This window comes from Argiope bruennichi, chromosome 11, assembly GCF_947563725.1.
Source record: "Argiope bruennichi chromosome 11, qqArgBrue1.1, whole genome shotgun sequence".
Classification (NCBI taxonomy): domain Eukaryota; kingdom Metazoa; phylum Arthropoda; class Arachnida; order Araneae; family Araneidae; genus Argiope; species Argiope bruennichi.
In genome coordinates, this window is record NC_079161.1 from 74,296,274 (window position 1) to 74,319,849 (window position 23,576).

At 30.2% G+C, this 23,576-nt stretch overlaps 1 protein-coding gene across 1 annotated transcript in view; it reads left to right on the plus strand.

Annotated features, from left to right (window-relative positions):
- Positions 1-23,576, plus strand: part of LOC129956684 (synaptotagmin-15-like) — a 140,900-nt gene that overhangs the window by 33,522 nt on the left and 83,802 nt on the right. The window contains exon 2 of the mRNA XM_056068615.1: positions 20,207-20,387. Within this exon, the coding sequence (XP_055924590.1) occupies positions 20,207-20,387 (181 nt within the window). The remainder of the gene's footprint in view (positions 1-20,206; positions 20,388-23,576) is intronic.

Here is a 23,576-nt window from a genome sequence, read left to right on the forward strand (position 1 = left end):
CATGGAGAAGACAATTAAATAAAAAGTTGGTGTTGCCATTTGAAAATTTTGTCACTGTAGTCGTAACTGTTAGAGTTTAACTATTGTTTTTCATGTGATTCTTGAGTGCATACCTCAAAAGACTTTGACCCCAAATTTGATTCCGTACCTGTGAATGGCTGATAGTTACGGTCTCATGTATCGGGAGTGTTTTTTTTTTTTGTAATCATTTGACATAATAAATTTGATTTGCTTCTAATGGAGCTTCTCTATCTATAATGTTCAAGAACCCTCAAACCAGAAGGAATCTCTGAAATTGGTTTGAAACAAATAGTGAACCGCTAACAGAAAAAGATGATGATGTCATATCCGCTTTTCTACGGTAAGGGGGCGCAGTAGCTTCTGAGGGTAAAGACCCCTCAGCACGATAGATCAGAAGTCTGACTTCTAGCTCACTTGAAGATGACACTCACTTGCACAACTCTATATTAAAGGGACACTTTTTCGCATACCTCACAGAGAACACAGGGGAAGAATAACCACGCCCGAACCAGGACTCGAACCCGGGACAACCAGATCACGGGGAAGACGCGCTACCCTTAGGCCAGGACGCCGGCAACTGAAAACGATGAAATGCTAAATTCAAAATGAAATAAAATATTAGCAAAAGAATCCAGTTTGATATCTGAAGAGAGAATATAATGAATCGGCATAAATATAAAATAACAAAAATTTCAGATCGCAGCTCATCGATCTTTACTATTTATTCATGCTTAATTTAAATCTAGTAATTTATAATCGATTGCAGTGTTTGGCAGAATGGTGATTTCACTTTGAGGGAAGAGTTCGTCATAGATTGCACCTTTTCACTTCACAAAAATGGATCAAGAACTTACTTTGTGTGTTTTCCGGGCTTCGTGACAGTAAAGGTATATTATCCCTAAACAAAGTACCTTTCTGACGCACGTTCTTATAAAAAATCTATACTTGTCTCTAGTGACAAAGTCATTTAAGAAACGGTCTCTCTCATGTCGCTGACGAATCAAATTACATGCATAAACATGGTCCAAAAAAGGCAGTTTGGTCAATCGTTTTACAGCCCGAATTTCACATCAATGGATACATCCTATTCTAATGACTCTTAGGGCGGCATCTCAGATATAGGGATGACAAGCTTCCAGAGTGGTTCATGGATCTCGTCGCCCTGGTGGGTGCAGAAATGGTGTGGGGTGACTACCCCCAACCGTTGATGGGATATGCCTCATACGGGAGAGGTTGTATCATGGTCGGTGATGGTCCTAAGGATTCAAACTTAATTCCTGCCGATGCTGTAGCGGGGTCTGGTCTTTCAGATTTTTTCCATGGGCCTTTGAGGAAGTTGGAGTAGTCAGTTATGATGATATTCTTTTCTGATCAGGAGATTATATACTGCTATCCTGGGAATGATAAAGGCACTCGCCATCTCGCACACAAGACATCTTGAATGACTGCACGGCCACTATGGTGTTCAGCTTTCAAATCAGACTTAACAGCTCTAAATCTCTTCAACCAATTCCAAGGTTTGTAATACTCGTGACATCACTCATGTAAACGGTACAAGTATCGTCTACACTATCCTTTTTAGTGAATTGCGTTTCTTATAGCAATGAAGCATACCCTGCCGCATATGCTTTCTTTGGTTATCCAGACTGAATGACGCAGAAAGGTTTTTTAAAAGACCAACGAAAGGTATTTTAATAAAAATTCTGGGAGAAAGTTCAAAATTACGGAGAATGCTTTTCGTCAATAGTGCGTAAAAACCGCCAGGCTTTTAGAAAAAAATCGTTTAAAAAAACGAACAATTTTTTTTCCTCCTATAAATAGCAGTTGCAAAACTTGCCTTAATTTTTTATTTTATTTATTTATTCTCTTTTAGAAGAACAATATTATTTTTCCTTTGTACGTAAAATATACAGCAGAAAATATTAAAATTAAAAAAGCAGTTTAGAAGTTTTAATTAATTCTGACAAGTTTTCTTTTAGACTGTCCTAGATGTAAAAGCCATTTTTAGTCACACATATTCAGTAACTTTTGGAGGTCAATATCAACTAGAGAAAAAATCAATAAATTTCTAAAAATAAATATACATTGTAAAAGAAAGAACATTTTTCACTATCATAAAACTCCTGGAAAGTTTTATAAAAAAAAAACTTTTTACTAAAAATGATTATTATAAATATTAGGGAGCTTTTTACATTTTCATATATAATTGATATTTTTTATTTAGAATTATTTACTGTAATAATTTTTTTCAAAACCGATTTATTTTTATGACAAATAATGATTGAAATATTTATGACTAATAATTATAAATTTCTGTTAAAATAGCAGTACCAAATGTTGCTGTTTTTGTTTTTAAACTACACTAAACAACCACTTATTAATACAAATCTACTTCGGAAATGACACTATTATGATTTAACTGTCTTCAAGATGGAAATTTGAATATAAGCATTTTGAATAATTATTATTCTAACTTTTAATAAGGTGACTGGAACGGTAATTCCAATAAATGCTATTATTTTTTTAAATTGATATCATAATCATGCTAAAGATTTAAAAACTAATAACATTTATTAAGATGTGTTAACGGCATTTCTAAATTCAAAAGCGTTTTAAATTTATAAGGAGAAAAAATACTAACAGTTAAACATAACCAATTAATTGTACTCTTATTCTAAACTGAACTTCTTTTGTATCTTATAATTTTGTTTGATTTACAATACACCACAGCGTAAATAACTTTCTGAATAAAAATGAATTATCATTAATATAATACAGTTTACCGAGTAATCCATTAAATTTTAAAAAAAATATAAATTCTTCGTTTTCGAACAAATCATTATTTTTAGCAGATGAACATTTTCTTTTAGTTAATTTAAATACTGAAAGAAAAGTTATTTTAAGCGGAAAAAAAAAAGATACTACGCAGACGATAATTCTCAGTTGTCAAAACTCTAGTTACAATAACAAAACTGAATAAAATAACTTTTTCTTTAAAGAATTTACAGCATTTAATTTTGCTTAATTATTCATATTAAGTGTTTAAATTTTGTAAGATTTGGAAATGAGAAATTAGAGAAAAATTTTCTCGATTATTACAAAACAAATATTTAATATTTTTACGAATAGAAATAGTTATATGTTTATATTTGTTTAGCATTTATTGTTTTTTTGTTGTTAATATAATTTGAGAAACGCAAGCCACAAATTCGATTACAATTATTTTCCATCATTAATGAAAGTAAAATTGAAGTTTTATGTTTGCATTTAGAAGTTGACTGTTCTGATAAATTTCATAAAGACAGTTGATTTATTTTACCATGCCTAATTTTTCTAATACGAAAAATAAAATTTATAATCTGTTTCTTTTTCCAATAATCTAATTTATAAAAAAGGAGGATAATCAAAATTTATGTCAAAATATGTTATTTAAACAAAATAATGATGATTGTTTGAATTGTTTGTCTTTTGCTTTCTTTATGATTTCACGATTTAAACAGCAATATTTCATTCCAATTTAGGGTCCAGATAAAGAAATTCTCTTCAAAACATAAATTATCTTTTTTTTACAAAAAAGAATCACATATTCTTTTTTCATTCAATTTTTTAATAGTTTTTTTTTTTTTTTTTTTTTTTGCATCCTAAAAAAAAGTTGATAAAAAGTGAATATTGTGTCATTTTATTATGAAATTCTTTTAGTTTTGTATCGATTTTTTGTCATAATTTTTTATGTATATTTTGTATTGAGATAAAAAAAGACCTTCAAAAAGAAAAAAATAATTTTTTCTCTGTAATTATTGAATATTTTCTTTTTTGTTCCATCATAAGTATCAATCATGTTTCTTTTTATTAAAAAAAGAAGAAGAAGAATGTATATGTATACACAGAGAGAGAACCTAAAAAAATCGATTGCCTGTTTTCGGAATAAAAGTACCATGTTCGAACTCGTTACATCTTTGCAATAATAATAAGATATCGTATTTGTGTTAATCTTTTAATATCTGCTTTAATAAGCTTCCCCAATTTGTACTTTTAAGCTAGATAAGTTTTAAAAGCACTTCAACGTAGTAAAATGAAAGAGACGAGAAAGGCTTTTGTATTCTTTGTTTCCTTCCAAAGTAATGAGTTTCCTATCTTCAGGTCTTCAAATTTCTTTTCTTTTATGTCCAGTTTAGATTTTCGATGCCTAATTTTTTTCAACGTGTCTGACATGGCGTCACTGAATGCGGTTTCCTGTTTTGTTCCTATTTGAAATCGAATTCTTTTGGATCAGATTTCTTCTTATCCGCCTCAGACGAATTTAAGAACTTTTTCGCTTTCGAACTTTGAAAAATGTTTCAGTGTATTTCATAAATCTTGTATTCGAACAAAATGAACTGTTTTTATGACATCATAGTCTAACAAACCAGAAAAAATATTAAAAATTTTGGCAAACGATATTTTTTAATATGTTCGGAAAGTATTTTTGTCAAACATATATTTAAATTATTTTAATAAAGACTTGTTTTCTCAATTCTGATTGTTTTTTATTCGATTTTTTCGCAACAATAATTTGATTAAAAACGATGGCTGTTTTTATCTAACTCATCACAAAAATAAATTGATTTTGATTTCAAATTGTTTTGCCTTGTGCTTCGTTTTGCTTTCATAATCTTTTAAAAATATTCTAAATTTATTTTTATATGTATAATTTCTGATATGGCGTCACTGAATTCGGATTTCCGTTTCAACCCTATTCGAAATAGAATTCTTTTCAATCAAATTTCTTCCTACTCGTCCCAGATGAATTTAAAACCTGCCTCAATTTCGAACAACTTTGAAAATGTTTCAGTGTGTTACATAGATCTTGTATTCTAACAAAAAGAACTGTTTTTATGACGTCATAGTCTAGCGATCCCAAAAAAAAACAGTAAAAATTTTGACAAACGATATTTTTTAATATATTCAGAAAGTATTTCTGCCAAACATATATTAAAATTTTTATTTGAATAAAAAAAATTATTTTCTCATTTTTGTCTATTTTTTAATATTTTATTCGATTTTTTTTCAATAATTATTTAATTTAAAAAGTTAATATTACTGATTTTATCTAATACGTCATGAAAGCATTTATCCTTACCCTAAATTGTTTTGTTTTGTGTGTCGTTTTATTTTCATAATCTTTTCTAATCTTTTAAAAGTATTCTCAATTTCTTTTTATATGTATACAAATTTAAAATCATGAATATGCATGCAAGAGTGCAGACTGGCATACAGCCAAGAACTTGATGGATTTGGTTCCAAATTTGATTCGTGCCTACATTTTAAATGCCTATTATCTATCTCATTACAATTTCTAGTTGTCATATTCACTTCTACTTGAACAGCCAGACAGACAGACTTCCTGTGAGTGGATTCCGTTCCACATCTGATAAAATTCTATAAATTTGGTATAGAAGTCATGCATCTAATTTCATGTGAACTAGCACTAAACGTTTTTAAAACGATTAATCCCTGGCGTGCGTTAATAGTATCTCAAAATCGAATTTCTGTTTTAGGCACGTTTTTCTCAAGCAAATGAAACAAAAATTGGAAACAAAACTGCACTTGTAGTCACAAATTCTCATACGAAATTTGATATAGTTACTATAACTACGTATACGATAAAGTAAAAACCAAGCAATGAAATTTTTTTATCGGTCTTGTTATAAATTAAAGCGGAATGTTCGCATTAGAGCGTACAGACATTTTGAAAAACTTAATGAAAATAAAATGTTGAATGCAGTAAATTTTAGTTTAAAATTTTACCAATCCAAAACAAATTTTTTAAAACGAAAATTATTTTTTTATTTTAATGGTGCAAGAATTTACAATAATTATAAATAACACGCTAAGTTGTTTTTGTTATTTTTCGCTATAATGCGCCAAGAGTATGCTATGGGGAATTGAGTGTGAAAACATTAAATAAAAAATTCTACTACAAATAATTTTTTTTAATTTTGGGCTTCTAGGTAAGTTGAATTATAATTACTATTACTTGTGTACCAAATTCAATTTCGTTCTAAGTGCGACAGATTTGTTTGGACATCCCTAACACACACTTAAATACACATACAAACACTTTCTTTTATAAATATGCAGAGGATAGAGACTCTTTATAACTTCATGATGAGGTAGATGGAAAAAATAAACTAGTTTCAGAAACAGCTATTTACTTATTTTCTAAGTTCCACATTTCACAAGATAACACAAACACAAAAATACACGATACTTACTTAGAGTTTTTTCGTTTAGTTATATTAGCGTCCCTTTTAAAGCAACACTTAGGCTGTTCTAGGACGGACCTCGTCATTTTAAACCGCTGTCAGATGACGAGGACGACACCTGAGCTGGCACATTTTCTCCATACTTCCACACCACATCAGAGGGAGGACGTTTAGCCTAGACGGATTTAACGTGCACAAGACCCGCTTTCACGACGGTTCTTCGCTGGAATCGGGTCTCGAACCTAAAACCTTGCGGAGAAAGCTTGGGAGAGACCGCTGGTTCTTTGTAGTAATTGAGAACTTTTTAAAAAAATAATTAAAATAATTTTATAGATATTAATATGAAGTGAAAATTTTCAATGAATGTCCCTTTGATTATGTTTTAATCTCGTCTAATCCTGATAAATCAAAAATAGAATTCCCGAATCTATTTTTGACGTCATATATAATATAAAAGGTAGGATATACAATAAAATTTAAAAATTTTATTAACTATTCTATATAGGAAATGATTGTTCCTTTGATCAATTGTACCATTGACCATTTCTGTTTGTATCAGCAACAAAATTTGAAAGTTGTTGTATTTAATATAAAAATTAGCATCAGGTACTTATGCTGCGATTTTTAAAATATGCATACTTTGATAAATAAAAATATTAATTTGATTTCACTACTAAAAACTAAGTATTTGAAACATAACATTTTCCCTCATACTTTTTTAGTACAATTCAGACATGAAATTAGTAGAAATCCGTTATTCTGCAGATAAGCTAGCAAATCTACACATTAACTAGAGTAATTCGTTAAAGTGTGAAAAATTGTTTCATTTCTCATATTACCTAGGTAATCTACGCATTTCCTATATAACCAGCACATTACCAACTAAACACTTGTTGAAGTAAAAATACGATTTTTGCGGAAACCACGTAAAGTTTCTGTACGCTTAAATTAATTATTGTTTATTTATTTTTTGATATCTAAAGAACCAAGCTAATACAATCGAACATTCAACACATTAGTTAATAGAATAAATCAATTGAGAAACTTCAATACAAAGAATCAAACGGTTTAACATATTATTACAATTAACGAAATGAATTTGTGAAACACGTGGTAAATTTTTTCTTACTTGTTACTGCAAGACCCCCCACGGGGGGCACCTCGAAAAGAGGATGAGATGCTTCCGGTATGGTAGTTGGATCTCTCCACCCTGGAGGATACACAAAAAGTGGGGTATCTAGCTCCTCCCATCGATGATGGGACGTACTTTCTTCGGGAAGGTTTGTAACGTGGCTGGTGATGGTCCTTAGGACTCAACCATAGTTCCCGACAGTGTTGCTGTTGCGGTGGTCCGGTCATCCAGTTTTCTTTATCCGTGTGCTTTCGGGCGGGTCGGAGAGTCAGTGATATGACTTACTTGTTACTGCAATCTAAATATTTGTGATACATTGAATTGCATAGCAATTGTTTTTTGCGACTAGCATATCTATTTGAGGCACATTTAGATTCGCAGTCACATTTTTTGTAAGCCTGACCCAAGGGATTTTTTTCATTACTATGAACTGGCAGCCGACATAAATTATGAGAAATAAAAACAACCGGCGAGGGCCAGACGTTGGCGAAATTATACTAAAAGTATAGAGGGGGGGGGAGGAGGAGAGAAAGGAAACGGGCGAAACAAACTTTTGAACTTTAAAGATACGGAAGTCTCTAATACGGGCATTACTTCCTTAAAATGCGGTATACTCTCGATTCCGCACTTTAACGGAGCAATTCAGTTAATCTGCTGATTAACGTCTTTCAAGCTTTAACGGTAACATATTTATATTATAGACAAACTTATAGTCGTATTTTATGCAGACTGAGACTTTTCTTTTTCTAATCAAAATGAATTATAGAGGCTTAAATGTGAAAATATAGCATGTTGTACCTTTGACCACCGTGATTTGTTGCATCTTTTAAAAGGTTCAATAATGACTATGAATTTCATATGAGAAAATTTGAAAGCGTATTTTCATCAAGCTATGAAACAAATCAAATCTGAATACAAAGGTTCTCTTGTCACCGAAGAAATTTATACTTATAATAAAGCTCAATGTGTGTGTGTGTGTGTGTGTGTGTGTGTGTGTGTGTGTGTGTGTGTGTGTGTGTGTGTGTGTGTGTGTTGCCGCTCTAAAGGCCAGGTCATTTGACATACAGCTATCAAATTTGGTACATGTATACCTTAGAGGTCGAAAATGTGCACCTGGGGTCCCTTTTTTTGAAATTTTAATTAGAATTTTAATTATTAATTAAAAACTAACTTTCCCGCCAAAAAAATCTTCCATTTTCCCCACCGCCACCTTTTCCGCCAAAAAAATCTTGAATTTTCCCCACCGCCAAATAAGTAAGGCATCAGTTGTTTTTTTCTCCCAATAGTAATGAGGCTAGGGTTAACAGTTTTCGACGGATTATTTCAAACGATTCTGTTTATTTTCTTAATGTTTTATGAATTTAAAATTAAACATTGTTAATTAATCCATGTTTCAGATTCCTTCTGAAGTACTTTTGAATTAAAATAACACAGAATAAAGGAAATTAAAAATGTCTAATCTGCATAGCGTTACCCCAACTGGCGTAGAAAAATTTACGCATTTGCGTTAACGTAACTGGCGAAGAAAATCCACGCATGCGCATTGTTCTGATTGTTGACATGACAACCAACGGACGATTTAAATTATTTTTAGGTTAGTTGCATGCTTTTCAAGTAAAATGTATTTATGTTAGTTATATATTTTTTGTATATGCTTATAGTTTTAAGTACATCGTTTTTTAAGTAGTTTTTTTAAACCTGTTTTCGACCGATTATTTTAAACGATTCATTTTATTTTCTTAGTGTTTGATGCATTTAAAATTAAACATTGTTAATGAATCGATCTGTTCATGATGAATCTGAGAAATTTTTGTTGACAAATTCTTGAGATATTACATAAATTAAGAAAGATATTCTTTAGTGACCATAAAGTTTAAACGCTCAGTGACTCTATTATCAGTAATCATATTATTAAAAAAAATGCTTTGTTTCAGTAAAAAATATTGTTATACTAGCCGCCTTTGGCGACCAGCCGGTTCGCCAATCTTAATGTTCGTTAAAATTTTAATAATTAAATATTTTATGCAATTCCTACTTTAATAGCTTCTTCATCAAAATATTTTAAAACTTCACATTTTGATAGTCATATAATTCTCTCATAATATTATAAACGCCTTCAGTCATAACGTATTATGTATCTCTCTCATTTTCAGTTAGTTCCCGTAGAATTTATACTATAAATTAAAGTGGAAAAGGATTAATCTGCAATTAATATAATAATATTTTTTACTGAAACAAAGTATTTCTTTATAATATGATTACTGAAAACAGTCACTGAGCGTTTAAACTTTATGGGCACTAAAGAATATCTATCCTAATTTATGTAATATTTCAAGAATTTGTCAACAAAATATTCTCAGATTCATTATGACCAGACCGATTCATTAACAATGTTTCATTTTAAATGCATCAAACACTAAGAAAATAAAACGAATCGTTTAAAATAATCGGTTGAAACCAGGTAAAAAAAAAAATAAAAAAACGATGTACTTAAAACTATAAGCGTATACAAAAAATATATAACTAACATAAATACAATTTAATTACAAAAACATGCAACTAACCTAAAAATAATTTAAATCATCCGTTGATAATGGTTGTCATGTCAACAATCAGAATACAATGCGCATGCTTGAATTTTCAACGCCAGTTAAGGTAACGCAAATGCGTTTTTAATTTCCTTTATTCTGTTTCATTTTAATTCAAAAGTACTTAAGAATGAATCTGAAAGATCGATTCATTAACAATGTTTCATTTTAAATGCATCAAACATTAAGAAAATAAATAGAATCGTTTCAAATAATCAGCCAAAAAATCTTAATCCTAGCCTCATGACTGTTGGGAAAAAAACTGAAGCCGTACTCATTTGGCGGTGGGGAAAATGACAAGATTTTTTTGGCGGGAAAGTTAGTTTTTAATTAATAATTAAAATTCTAATTAAAAATTCAAAAAAAGGGCTATCCTATCTTTTAAGTTAGATCAAACTGCACACGGTGTGCAAATTTGATTAAAATCGGTTAAGTAGTTTAGGAGTCCATCGCGGACAAACAACGTGACACGTAATTTATATATATTAAGATTAATTGCAGATTAATCATTTACACTTTAATTTAAAGCATAATTTCTACGAGGGGTAACAGAAAATTAGAGAGATACATATCACGCTAAAACTGAAGGCCTTTATAATATTATGAATGAATTATATGACTATCAAAATTTGAAGTTTTAAAATATTTTGCTGAAGAATCTATTAAAGTTGGAATTGCGTAAAATATTTAATGGTACGACCGGAGTTTTATCCCCTGCTTGGCGAAATTTTTAAAAATCGCAAACAACGGCCTTGCGAAATGTTCAAAAGCAAAGAAGCAGATGTTCAATTATAGTGCATAATAAAGATTGCCAGCTTTGGTGCGTTATCGCAACTTGGCGAAGAAGGGGGTTAAACTCCGGTTCAACCTATTTAATTATTAAAATTTAAACGAACATTAAGATTGGCGAACCGGCTGGTCGCCAAAGGCGGCTAGTCATCAATAAAGTCAGATCTATAATTTTCAAAGGATTATTCGATACTGGAGCTCAGAGATCTTCCAAACGAAAAGATTTTGCCGATAAACTAGGATTAAAAACTGTAGATCAAGAAATGTCGAGGCATGGACTTTTTTGCTGCTGTGAAACTAAACAAGAATCCCATAATGTTTATAATATTACATTGCAAAGCTTGTGTTCAAATTCCAGGAGCAAAATTTCCGTTTTAACTGAAAAGATGTGCTATATCACGTGTACATGATCCAGTTATTTATTCCAATTTGAAAAATTTTTAAGTGATTCAGAAAAAGATATCCTTGGAATAGGTTTATTAAAAGTTGTCCCAAAATTGACGCAAGATTTGAGTTTGCCACCATTCATGCAGTAAAGCATTTGACAGCTGATAGTTTATAGTAAAAATGCAGCGTCACACGATAAAACAACGTGTTAAAGCAAGATTTGAATTAAATAAAAAACATTTTTTTTTTCTTTAAATTGTTATATTGTTATTGAATTGTAAAGTACATAGGATATGATTACACATGGGATAACACATTGGACTAATGGCCTCCACGGCTTTGCTGTCCCAAATGCTCTCTTTAGTCGAAATGTTGCATGTTAAATGTGGCTGAATTTCGTTGATGCAGCGTCGAATTTTCTCCTTCAATGCATGCGTGCTTGTGGACTTGTCAGCACAAACCTTTGACTTCAAATAACCCCGGAAAGAGAAATCCAACGGTGTTAAATCTAGGGGGTCGATTCTCAAATTTTCGAACTGCGGCAGCCAGATTTTCATTATTTTTGAAATATAGTTCAACAATGAAAACACGTTGTTCTATCGAGTAACGCTCTTTTTTTACTATCTTAAACTATCAGCTAACAAATGCTTTTTAATAGGGAAATGGATATGTCATTCGACGCCAGTAGCATTCTATCGCTACCGGATCGAGCATTAGTGGTGAAACTGTTCTATAAGAATGGTGAATCCGCGACTAAAGCATTGCGACAGTTACGGACGGTGAAAGGAATTAAGCGAGGAAAAACCCAATTTCATTGAATGAGATATTGGATTTAGGTCGCCGTTTTGAGGAAACGGGAAGAATAGAGGATCGTCCACGAAGTTTCTGACCATCCGTCAGAGCTGATCGCTTCCCTGTTGTCCAAAGAGTCATGAGAAATATGGCAGCCAAGAATTCAACAGGGAGTTCCAGTACAAGTGGAGCAGGTAAAATAACCGTAATTCCGTAAAGGTCGATCCGACGCATTCTGCACGAAATCTTGAAGCTGCATCCGTGCAAGATAGAGGCATTTCACCAATTGTTGCCAGCAGATTGGGAGAAAAGACAAGCCTTTGCAACATGGGTGCTCGCACAAATGGAACGTGACCCACAATGGTTACTGAACATTATGTGGACAGATGAAGTCCACTTTTCATTGCATGGTGACGTCAATACGCAAAACAGTCGTATATGAGCAGCATCAAACCCTCGTGCGTACACGACCAAACCACTACATTCTCCAAATGTGACTGTTTGGTACGGTTTCACTGCGTCTTCAATTCTAGGCCCTTTCTTTTTTGAAGAGCGTTGTCCTGTATCTGGTTGGAAAACCTGTTCTGTCACTGCAGAACGCTATCTTAGGCTTTTGCGAGAACACATAAGGCCTGCTTTGCAGCAAAGACATGCGTTATCTTCCGTCACCTTCATGCAGGATGGTGCCCCGCCCATCGTTGTTGGCTCTGTTAAGACGTTCCTCCAAGACACATTCACTGAGGACAGAGTGATAAGCAGAGGATGTAAGAATGAGTGGCCCTCACGATCGCCAGATCTTTCTCCAGCGGACTTTTGGTTGTGGGGATACCTGAAGTCTCGTGTCTACTGGGGCTCTCCTGCCACTTTGATGGAACTGAAAGATTCCATTCAATTGGCCGTTAGTGACATCGATGCCGACGTGTTACACGCAGCTGTAATAGGCGTAGTTACACGCCTCACTTGCTTAATACTTTATGGTGGCGGTCATGTTGAGCATCTTTTGCTTTAAAATAAAATGTACTATAGTGTTACAGTGCTCTGTTTTCCTGATTTGCATAAACCGTCTCGGTATGACCGCGTGAGCGTCATCTATCGGTCATTTTTAAATACATTTTTTAATGGAATTAACGAAATCCAAAGGCTCTCTGAACATATTCCAGCAAACCGCAATTTTTTTCGAGCATTGCTTTTTTTATTATGATTTTTTGAAGTTTTCACTAATTTATGCTGCACCCGGTACTTATAAGCAATGAAAGCAAATGATGACCCTAAAATTAATAATAATAGAAAAAGATTCAAAAAAAAGTTCGATGTTTTAAAAAAAGTTAATTAAAAGGCTGAATTCTATATCTTTTTTTTTTCAATTTATAAAGTTTAGCTAAGATTTTCTTTATTCATTAAACTGTAGCATAATGATTATATTTCAAAAAGGACAAGCCTTCTAAAAACAACGATATCTTATAAATAGTTTTTTATGTATTAAAATTTTATATTTAATCAAATAAATAATGATCACTTTCTTCTTTTATATTTGATTTTATAATAAGCTCAAGTCAAAGGTCACTATGTTGTACCATTGAACACTGTGTAAGGTTTTTAAAACAAAAAATCGCTAAGAATGTTAAAATTTGCAGTTTCAATCTTTTAAAATATGGAATGACTGTAAAACTATGCAAAGTTAAGAACAACATTCGTAATACAATTATGAACACATATCCGAAAATAAACACACAAAAAAATTATTATTGAAAATCGGCAAACGTACAAAATTTTCCTCCATTTTATTTTTACATTTGGATTATAAAAATCTCTGTTTATAACAATTCTGGCAAAAAAACGTATGATTTTTTGTGCAATGTTTGTTTACTGGATTTGGCTTTATATTTTTTATCTGATTAGAAATACATTCTATTTATGATAATTCATTATTATAAATTATTTCTCATTTAGTTATAAATTTTATTTCTATTCTTTATCTATTATTAGTGTTATATTCTTTATTCTTAATAATTTCTCCCTTGAAAAATAAAAATATAAACATCATTAGCGAAGTTTAATTTTTCAATTATTAATTAATTATTAATTTTCAATTAAAATAAATTCTACGATATAAAAAAATCGATCCATTTTTTTTTTTCATTAATCGCGGGTTTCCTAAATCAGTTTCTTGTTTCAATTGCCGTAATGATAGTTACGGACTTATATTAAATTTATTCCTCAGTTTAATTATTTTCTCACTAACATAATTTAACTTCTATTTGCCTCATTATAATTTCATGTAATTTATATAAAAGTTGTGTTCATTTAATATTGTATATTAGTCATCTTTGGCGACCAACTGATTTGACAAAAATGTCGGTTGTATTCTAACTAAATTAAATCTCGAAATCTAAATTTGATGTTCATGATTTCTTCTATAACCTATTTTTAAGTATCAAAGTATGACAAACATTAAAACCGCTTATTTATTACATTTCACCTGTGTCTGTTTACTGCGTACATTAGTCTTCCTAATGAAAGTGAATCCCATGACGTCATAATGTCATTAAAAATTTAACTGTCAACATAATTTATTTCAAACAATACGTTGTTTTTTCATACAAAGCAAAAGTATTTTAATTGATATAAGCTTTCTTATTCAGCAGGTAATTTGTCATAATGAAAAATAATCAGCAAAAAAAAATTATATGTCGAATATTCTTGTCAATAAAAAAAAATAAAAAAAAAACCTCACAAGATCAAATATTTTATGAAAAAATGAAAATGGTTTGAATTTTATATCAAAAATAAAATCTCTTGTTTAAAATTGTGCAAGAAAAAATTTTTTTACCTGGATTTAAGAAAAATTTGCACAATTAAATCGGTATTATTAAAAACATATTTTTTAAGCCTTGAAGCTATATAAAAATATGTTTTATGCTGAGAATTAAAGTAGGAAAATACCAAATTCTTGTTTAATTTTAACTTAATCCAAATTTTAATTAATTAAAATTTTGAAAAGAATTGCTTTGGGGTTCACATTTCTAACCTCGAAAGTATATTTGTGCCATATTTGGCAGCTCTAATTTGAATAGCCTACAGAAAACCAACACGCACACGCACATACATTCGCTTTAAAAAAAAAAATCTAAAGAGATTGCAAATATGAGTAACACGCTCAATTGAAAAAAAAGAAAAAAAAATCTTGGACCTTTTCAACTGCATAAACTGTGTTCTTGGTATAATAAATTGATACTATCTTGTAATGAAAACAAATCATGCCACTTCGTAAAGGGCATAATACTACTACATATAAATATGTATTTATATGTAAAATGTATATAAATATAAAATAACGAACAATGAAGCATGGCAGTAAAGTTTACGTTTTGACTATGAAGTCATTTGAATTGATTTACAGATTTATATATTTATGAATGAACCGCATTGGTTTTCTGTATTAGTTTCTAAGTCATTTAGGAAAAATGAACTAAATTATAATAAGTAATGTGGAATTAGGCTTAACGAAACGTTCGAAAACAGTTTTCGAACGTTTATTATTATTTGTATGAGAGAGCAATTATTGTGATATTCTTTTCTTTTTTTATCTTTTAATTCCGGAAATCTTCAAATCCTCCGTAAATGTTTATTTCTTTTCCTCCAGAATTCATTTCATGAATGAAGACTCAAAAACAACTTTTCCATTAACTTTATTTTTCACATCCGACGTTTTTATCGTCTGCACTAAATCTCAAAATAATTATTGCTTCGAAGTTGTTTTTTTTCTTGTTTATTTTCTCCCAAATGCATTTTTTTGTCGAACCAATCAGAGCCTCGAAATTACTTGTGACTGTAAACAAACAACAAAAAAAGATTAAAAAAATAATCGATTTCAAATCAAGAATAAATGCATGAGTTTTCAGATTAACTGTAACTTTTTTTATCAAATGAAGTAAAAAAAATGACTTTTCTAATATTTATTTTAGAAATACTAAGAAAAATTTCATGCTGGAGTAAATCTTATAGCTTTAAACGAGCAATTCTTGTATAAATTTATTTCATGTATCTTGGAAACGGTTCAAACGATTTGTATCAAATTTTATATTTAGATAAGGTTTTGCTTTTTAGGTTTATCTTTATAGGCGTCTTTATTTCAGAAACTTGATTTTACACATACAAAAATATTTTCACAATTAACTATTAGAATAAGTATTTCTAAATATTTTCTCCGAAAAACACTATTTTATAAAAAGAAATACTGAGCAAAACCTGATTTTTTTCAGATAGTTATTTTATAGCTCCGTAAATTTATACTTTAACGTAAAAACTAATTTCTTAAATTTATTTAATTATCATCAAAAATATTTTATAAATGGCCTAAAAACTCATTAGCTAATTATTAGACTTAGAGACTATACAACTTCTAAACATGGTCTATTGGACAGAAAAAAAAACAATTTCTTGCTTCAAAAACAGAATAAATTTTAATTTTGGTTTAATATGCTACTGATATAGATTCCATGTTCCAAGGAAACAAGAGATATATATAATTAATTCTGAAATAATCTATTGAAAATTTTAATTTATATTCAAATTTCTATTAATATGAAAAAAGCAAATTTTTTGTTGTTTTAGGTTAGAAATAAGATTACATTGTAAAAAGGCTAGAAACAGCAAATTTTATATACTTCTTTTTGTGAATTTAAAGAAAGTTAATAGAATATAAGGGAGATGTGTCATAAAACGAATAGAACTGCATTAAGGCTTCTAAAATAGTATAATTTATATACTTACGAAAATTTGAAGTTTTAAAAATTATTTTGCTGAAGAAGCTTTTAAGGTCAAGTTACATGAAATATTATATTGAAAATTTTAGCGACCATCAAACCCTGCGATCAGCTGGTTGCCAAAGACGGTCAGTGTAATGAGAAAAATTGTCAAAAATCATCAACTTGTTGCCATCACATAGACAAAAGTTTTAATGAATAGATTAAATTGGTTCTTACTACATACTAAACCTAGAAAACTAATTTTTAATGCATGACTGTATTAAATTAAATAAATAGAAAAGGCGATATTTTATTGAAAAATAAATGCGATAAAAAGTGTTCTGCGACCTTTTTAAATATTCATGGTATTGATTCAACAAATCAATTTAATTTAAGGAAAACGTGGTTTAATATATACAAGATATCCACTCTAATCTAAAAAAAGCGAGTAAAACATTTCCGTTTTAAATTAATTTTTGCCCCCTTTGCAAAACCAATGTATTAATATTTTGTTATAAATTAATTTTTCGTTATACATTAAATTATTTAATTATTCGTTATAAAGTATTTAATATTCCTTTATAAATTAATATTTAATATTAATTTAAAAATTATTTAATATTCCGTTATAAATTCATTTTTGCCTCCTGAGCACAACCAATTTTAAGTTACACCGTGAGTTTTAGTTATTTTTTTTTAAGTGTGACTTTTTTACGCGGTTTTTAATGATCATATAAATATATTTTAAACCTACTTGTAAAATTTTAAAACAATTGCATTTTCTTTTATGTAGTCCCTATCTAGCGCGCAAAGCGTTTTGAGTGCTCTGAAATAAATTGCTATTAGAACTAGAACTTTAATTTAAGTCCGGTTATGTAGTTTAAAACAAAAGATTAAAATTTTAAACCAATTAATGAATTGAAGTAGATTTCAAATTACTCTATTAATTAGATATAAAAACCCCAATCAAAAACTCTAGGGATAGTGGATTCTAAAATCGTTAAGGGCAATAAGTTTCTAAATGAAAACAAAAACTTAAATCAAGAACTGAAACTAGACTCTTAATTTTATTTTCATTTATTTTTATCTCTAAATGGAAACGAAACTCTGTGCCACTGGGAATTATAATGTCAGTAAAGCGTTTACCAGTTAAGCGTTGATGTGGCGATTTTAGTTCAAACTGTTATCGGTAATGCTGTATTTTTTTGGCAATAATTCGGGGAATTACGATCCTTTTTTTTTTTTTTTGTATTTAATCGCTTTACCGTAGCTATGGCATGATAGTCCTAAGTAATCCTCTTTTGGTACAAAAATAAATATTGATAAAATCATTAAAACTAGGAAAGGAATATTTTCATCATAGAAAAATAGGATGATGTGCCTTTAAAAAAGTTCGAGTAGTGTCCAAAAAATTTTCTCCCATATTCTCTAATAAAAGTGTTATCCTAGAGAACGCCTTGCATATCATTGGCGTACAATGGTTAAGAAATATTAACCTTTGGTGCGAATTTAGTAATTTTATTGAATCTATTGTGTGATCCTTGGCGATTTTTTGGCGAATCATTCCTAGCATGCTGTTAGTAGTATCCGAAAATCAAATTTATAGATGAGAATTAGATGAGGTTTTCCCAGACGATTGAAACAAAAATTTGAAAAAACTACACTTGTAGTCACAATATCCTATACCAAATTTCCTATGGTTAAGTCATTGGGTTTTTGAGATATTAAATTTACATACGGGTATTTTCGGAAAGACATATATACATATTTTTACAGTTTACATATTTTCTTTCTGTCAACAACCCGTTGTTGAATTTGATTCAAATTTTGACAGGTGTCTACACTATAGATGTCAAATTTGTAAACCGAATTTTAACTATGTAGCTCTCTTTGTTTTGAAGTTATCGTGTTAAATTATATTCGAAGTAATATAAGTAATATAAAACATCAAAAAAATTTATTATAAAACAATTTATTCACTCATAGTAAAATAATATATACAATTATGAAAGACAAAAATTCACTGTATCCGCCAACTCTAATCATAGCAGCACACACAACTTACTGATACATTTTGATTTATATAAATTCATTTTTCACTTACTTAACTCATTTACCGTTGGTGCATAGCATTACTAACTGAATGAAAAATTTTAAATAAAATATTAAAATGTATGTTTATGAGTAATTTTAACTCTTTGAGATACGTTAAAATAACCCTATAATAAAGAGCTAAGAAAAAGGTAGGGGAATGGTTTTTAACCCACCTACCCCCACAGAGATAACAAGCCTAAGCTCTAAATAGTCATCTTTTTGTGGCAACTCTCTTAGATTCCATTCATAAATTTGTCTTCAGATCTTTTCATTAATCAAATATAGACAGCGTATCGTAGGTAATCATGTCTTGAACTCACAACCCTCTAGTTCCGTTGCCAAGATACTGTCGCCAATCTATCCAGGCCTTCTACTCATTTTACTGCCATGTTTGAAAACTTGTCTGTATACTTTTCAGTATACTTATGAATAATTTCTGTTAAAATGCAAAGAAAACTGAATTCATTTTATCTTTTAAAGGAAAGAAAATTCAATTTTCTATCATTTCGTGTGATATCATAGTTCTGGACAGAGCATATCATCTTACATCTACATGCAAGTCGTCTTATACCTAATATTATGAAAGGGCAGGTTCAAGATGTGCAATGTTTCTAAAATGAAATTAGTTCAGCTCACTTGATGAGCATCATGTGACTATGAAATCCACTCCAAAATTTGTTTTTCTTGTAGAAGCAAATCATTATTAGGAAAACGTCAGAAAAGCAACCAACAGCGTATATTGGCAATCTTTCAGTAGTGCACATACTCTCCCCATTTCCAGGAAGAAAATGAACAAAACGGTCGCCAATTACTTCTCAGAAACCTAAGCGTGGTGGAAAATATATATGCATCATCCAACAGTTATCAATACACGGCACGTTTCTAATTACTTCTCTTACATTTTGGCACTAAGGATTTATTCGATAAAAACAAGTGTGCACCAAGAATTAAGTGATCCAATTGCTGTCTATATAATTATCGCACCAACTGTGCAGCGTCATTGGTAGAATGGCTAAGTGAACTGGATTTTAAAATGTTGGTTTCTTATCAGATTAACTGCGAAATTCACTGTAGACGGATATCTATACAACTATTTAATACCCATTACATATATTTAAGCACTAGCCATCTTTGGAGACAAGTCGATTCGTCGGAAATGTTTATTGTGTTTATTTTGTGTGAAATTTCTTATGCATATCTTGATGTTACGAAGAAAAATACACGTGCGCAAATTTTGGTTAAACGATGCAAACAGATAAATGTACAGACACAAATTCTTTTTTATTATTAACAGAGATTTACACAAGTTGTTCTTATTTATTTAGAAGAAATGTATTAAGTTAGGCATCAAGTAATGTATTAAATTGTTGTAAGCAATGTATTAAATTGGGTTGTTATCGTTTTTTGCAGCGCATCATCTTCTGGCGGCCATTTTGTGTATGCTGTTCACCGTTCTCCTTCTGGTCGCTGGGTACTCCCTCTACCGGAAGAAGAAGAGGAGGCGTAGCTTGTACCAGCCCTTCCTGGGCCTTCACTCCAGTGTGCCCAAGATATCTAAACCCATGGATCCCATCGTGTACAATTATGTGTGGTAAGTAAAGTTAATAAAATTTTTACAACAAATGTTTCATATTTGCAAAACATTTATTTTAATACTTTTTTCGGAGCTTGTGAACTCAGATGTCGGCCTCGTTATCTGTCAGTTGTTGAAAATTTCGAGATCCATCCAAAATACCCCAAGTATTTCTTCAAAATTGGGTATTAATGTACCTAAAAATTGAAATTTTTAAAAAATCTTTGTAATTTTCATTGTTTTGTAATCGTGAAGACTACAATAAGTCAAAATCTCGAATATCAAATAAAATTTTGAATGCCACGAATCATGCGAAATTTTGTGACTGCTGAAACGACCAATATATAGAAATTTGTGAACAAGCAGTCATATATCAGATACAACAATTTAAGAGTATATGTACCTAGACTGAAAAACTAATGTTATATTTGACATAAAACCTTTTAATATAACATTGAAAAAATATTTTTAATGTTTTATTGAAATGACCGCATTTTGACCAAAAATTGTCAAAACAGCTTATTAAATATTTTCTGAAAACAGTTATCAGCAAACTTGGTCAGAAAATTGGAAATAGAACTTTAAATTAAATATCAGTATATATGATAGACCAACGCCGACTGTAACGCAGGCCGGAGTTAAAAATATGACTGCCCCTTTAATATGCGTCATTATCGGATGCGAAATCCCAACTTCTGTTTTGATATCTAACTACAAAGGCAGATTTTTTAAATGTTTAAATCGACTGATTTATCGGTATGCGAATAAGGCTAAGCATGAATAAAAATTGGTTATGACACTTTTACATTTTTTATGCTGGATTGTAGCAAAGGTCAATGAGCTGAGATCTGTAATTTTTAGAATTTTATATTTATGCAGATTAATAAAATTCTCACTTCAGTTGGTGGTTATTAATATTATTTTCTTTCAACATTATTTTTAATTTGTATTTGCATCAATTGTTTCTCTTCATAAATCATTTTCGTTTCAAATCGATTTTATAGATTAGTTTCACTTTAAATGCGTCGTGAATATTATGAACAGAGAAGATCCCACTGAAAGAGGAAAAATACTTCTAATGTTATTATACATTTACATCTAAAGTATATAAAAAATAATAATTTTTTTATTAAATGTATCAAGCACTTTGCCAATGTGCGAGAGATTTTGTACTATAACTTTTGTGAATTACAATGTGCGAACTATATGTGAGATATTATTAACAAGATAACAGTCTGTCTAGACTGGCGAATCTTCTGGTTTAACAATTATTACTTTTATGGAAGTAGTTAACTTCCTAAAAGTTCCAGAAATAATTCCTTCTGGTGACTAAATTATTATCACCAGAATACTGTGATGAAGATTTTCAAATATATTACTCTTATTATGTGTAACTAAGCGTGGTAAATTAAATAGTTTCATATTTGATATTTAAATTTCTTGAACCCATAAGCATTTTTAAGTAGCTTGTAGAATTTCAGGTGATAAACAAAATAAACAAACGATTGAGACATACCGATAGCAGCTTTCTAAAACAGATTGCTCCTTTTAATTGGATAGTGGAATTAACTAAGTAGATTAGAAGTCAAAAAGAAATTAAATTTTGCTGAGAACACTCTTCAAACTCAGTTCAATAAAATAGTCTCGAAAAGTATGGCACAATTCTTCGTGAAATAAGACTACTATTTCTCGACGCTGTGATACTTAAAGTATACAGATTACACATGGAGTCAGTGTTTTACATAATTTGAGATTAAGAGTTCTTAAACAAATAGTTTTCTACACCGAACAAGATTTGGCGAAGCATATAATCGTGAACGAAATACTTCTTATCAGAGTTTCGGATAAATGGCTGTAACCCTGTTCTAAGAATAAATCCAGCGACATATAATCAATATCTGGTATCCAAGATCATACTATTTAAATTCTTCGGAGAATTCTTCATCGGAGGCTTAATAATGAGATCAGGAAAGAATCCTCGAAGGCATGAAGTTTCTTAGAAGCTGGCTTCGTCAACAATTTTTCGGTCAAAAGGGTCGCTTAAGGCGTTGTTTTTCGGCCACTGTCAGCTGCAAGAAACCTGTAATGTAAGTCTCATGCACAAAGGATTTAAATGTGCGGCCAATTAATGAATTTCTGGGATATTTTTATTGGCATTAATTAAGGCAACTCAAAGATTTGGAACAAATAAGTATGGCTTAAATTTATGTGAAATGTATAAGCCAACAGAATCGTTTCACGAATTCCTAGCAAATTTATTGAATAAGAATTGTTGTCTTTTGAAAGGAATTGAAATTCATTTTTTTATCTATTGGATTCAGAATTTGGTGTATAACATTCCTGTGAAACCGAAATTATTCTTTGTAGAATTCCACAGCCAATTTTTATTATTTATGTTTTAAATTATTCTTATTTACCAATATAATTAAATAAGACGTCAAAGGCATCAAAAACAATCATGACTCAACTTATGCAATAAGAATTGTTGTCTCGTGAAAAGAATTGAGTATTCATTTTTTTTATCCATTTGATTCAGAATTTCATAGGTAACATTCCTATGAAGTCAAATTTATTCTTTGTAGAATTCCACAGCCATTTTTTTTCTTCTGTTATTTAAGTATGTTTTAAATTATTCTTATTTAACAATATAATTAAATAAGATGTCAAAGACATCAAAAACAATCATGACTCAACTTATGCAATAAGAATTGTCTCTCGAAAAAAAATTGAGTGTTCATTTTTTTATGCATTGGATTCAAAATTTCATGTATAGCATTCCTATGAAGCCAAATTTATTCTTTTTAGAATTCCAGAATCAATTTTTTGTTTTGTTATTTAAGTATGTTTTTAATTATTCTTATTTAACAATATAATTAAATAAAATGACAAAAACACCAAAAACAATCACGGCGCAACTTATACAATAAGAACTATATCTTGAAAAGAATTGAGTGCTCATTTTTTTATGCATTGGATTCAAAATTTCATATATAGCATTCCTATGAAGCCGAATTTATTCTCAGTACAATTCCACATCCATTTTTTTAATATTTAAATGCAGATTGTTAATAAGGATAATGTTTTAAATTATTCATATTTAACAATATAATTAAAAAAGAAAGCAAAGGTATCAAAAAATAATCTTGGTTCAAAACTGTTTTAAAAAGTAATTAGAAAAAGAAATACAACAAATGTTGCGAATCACAA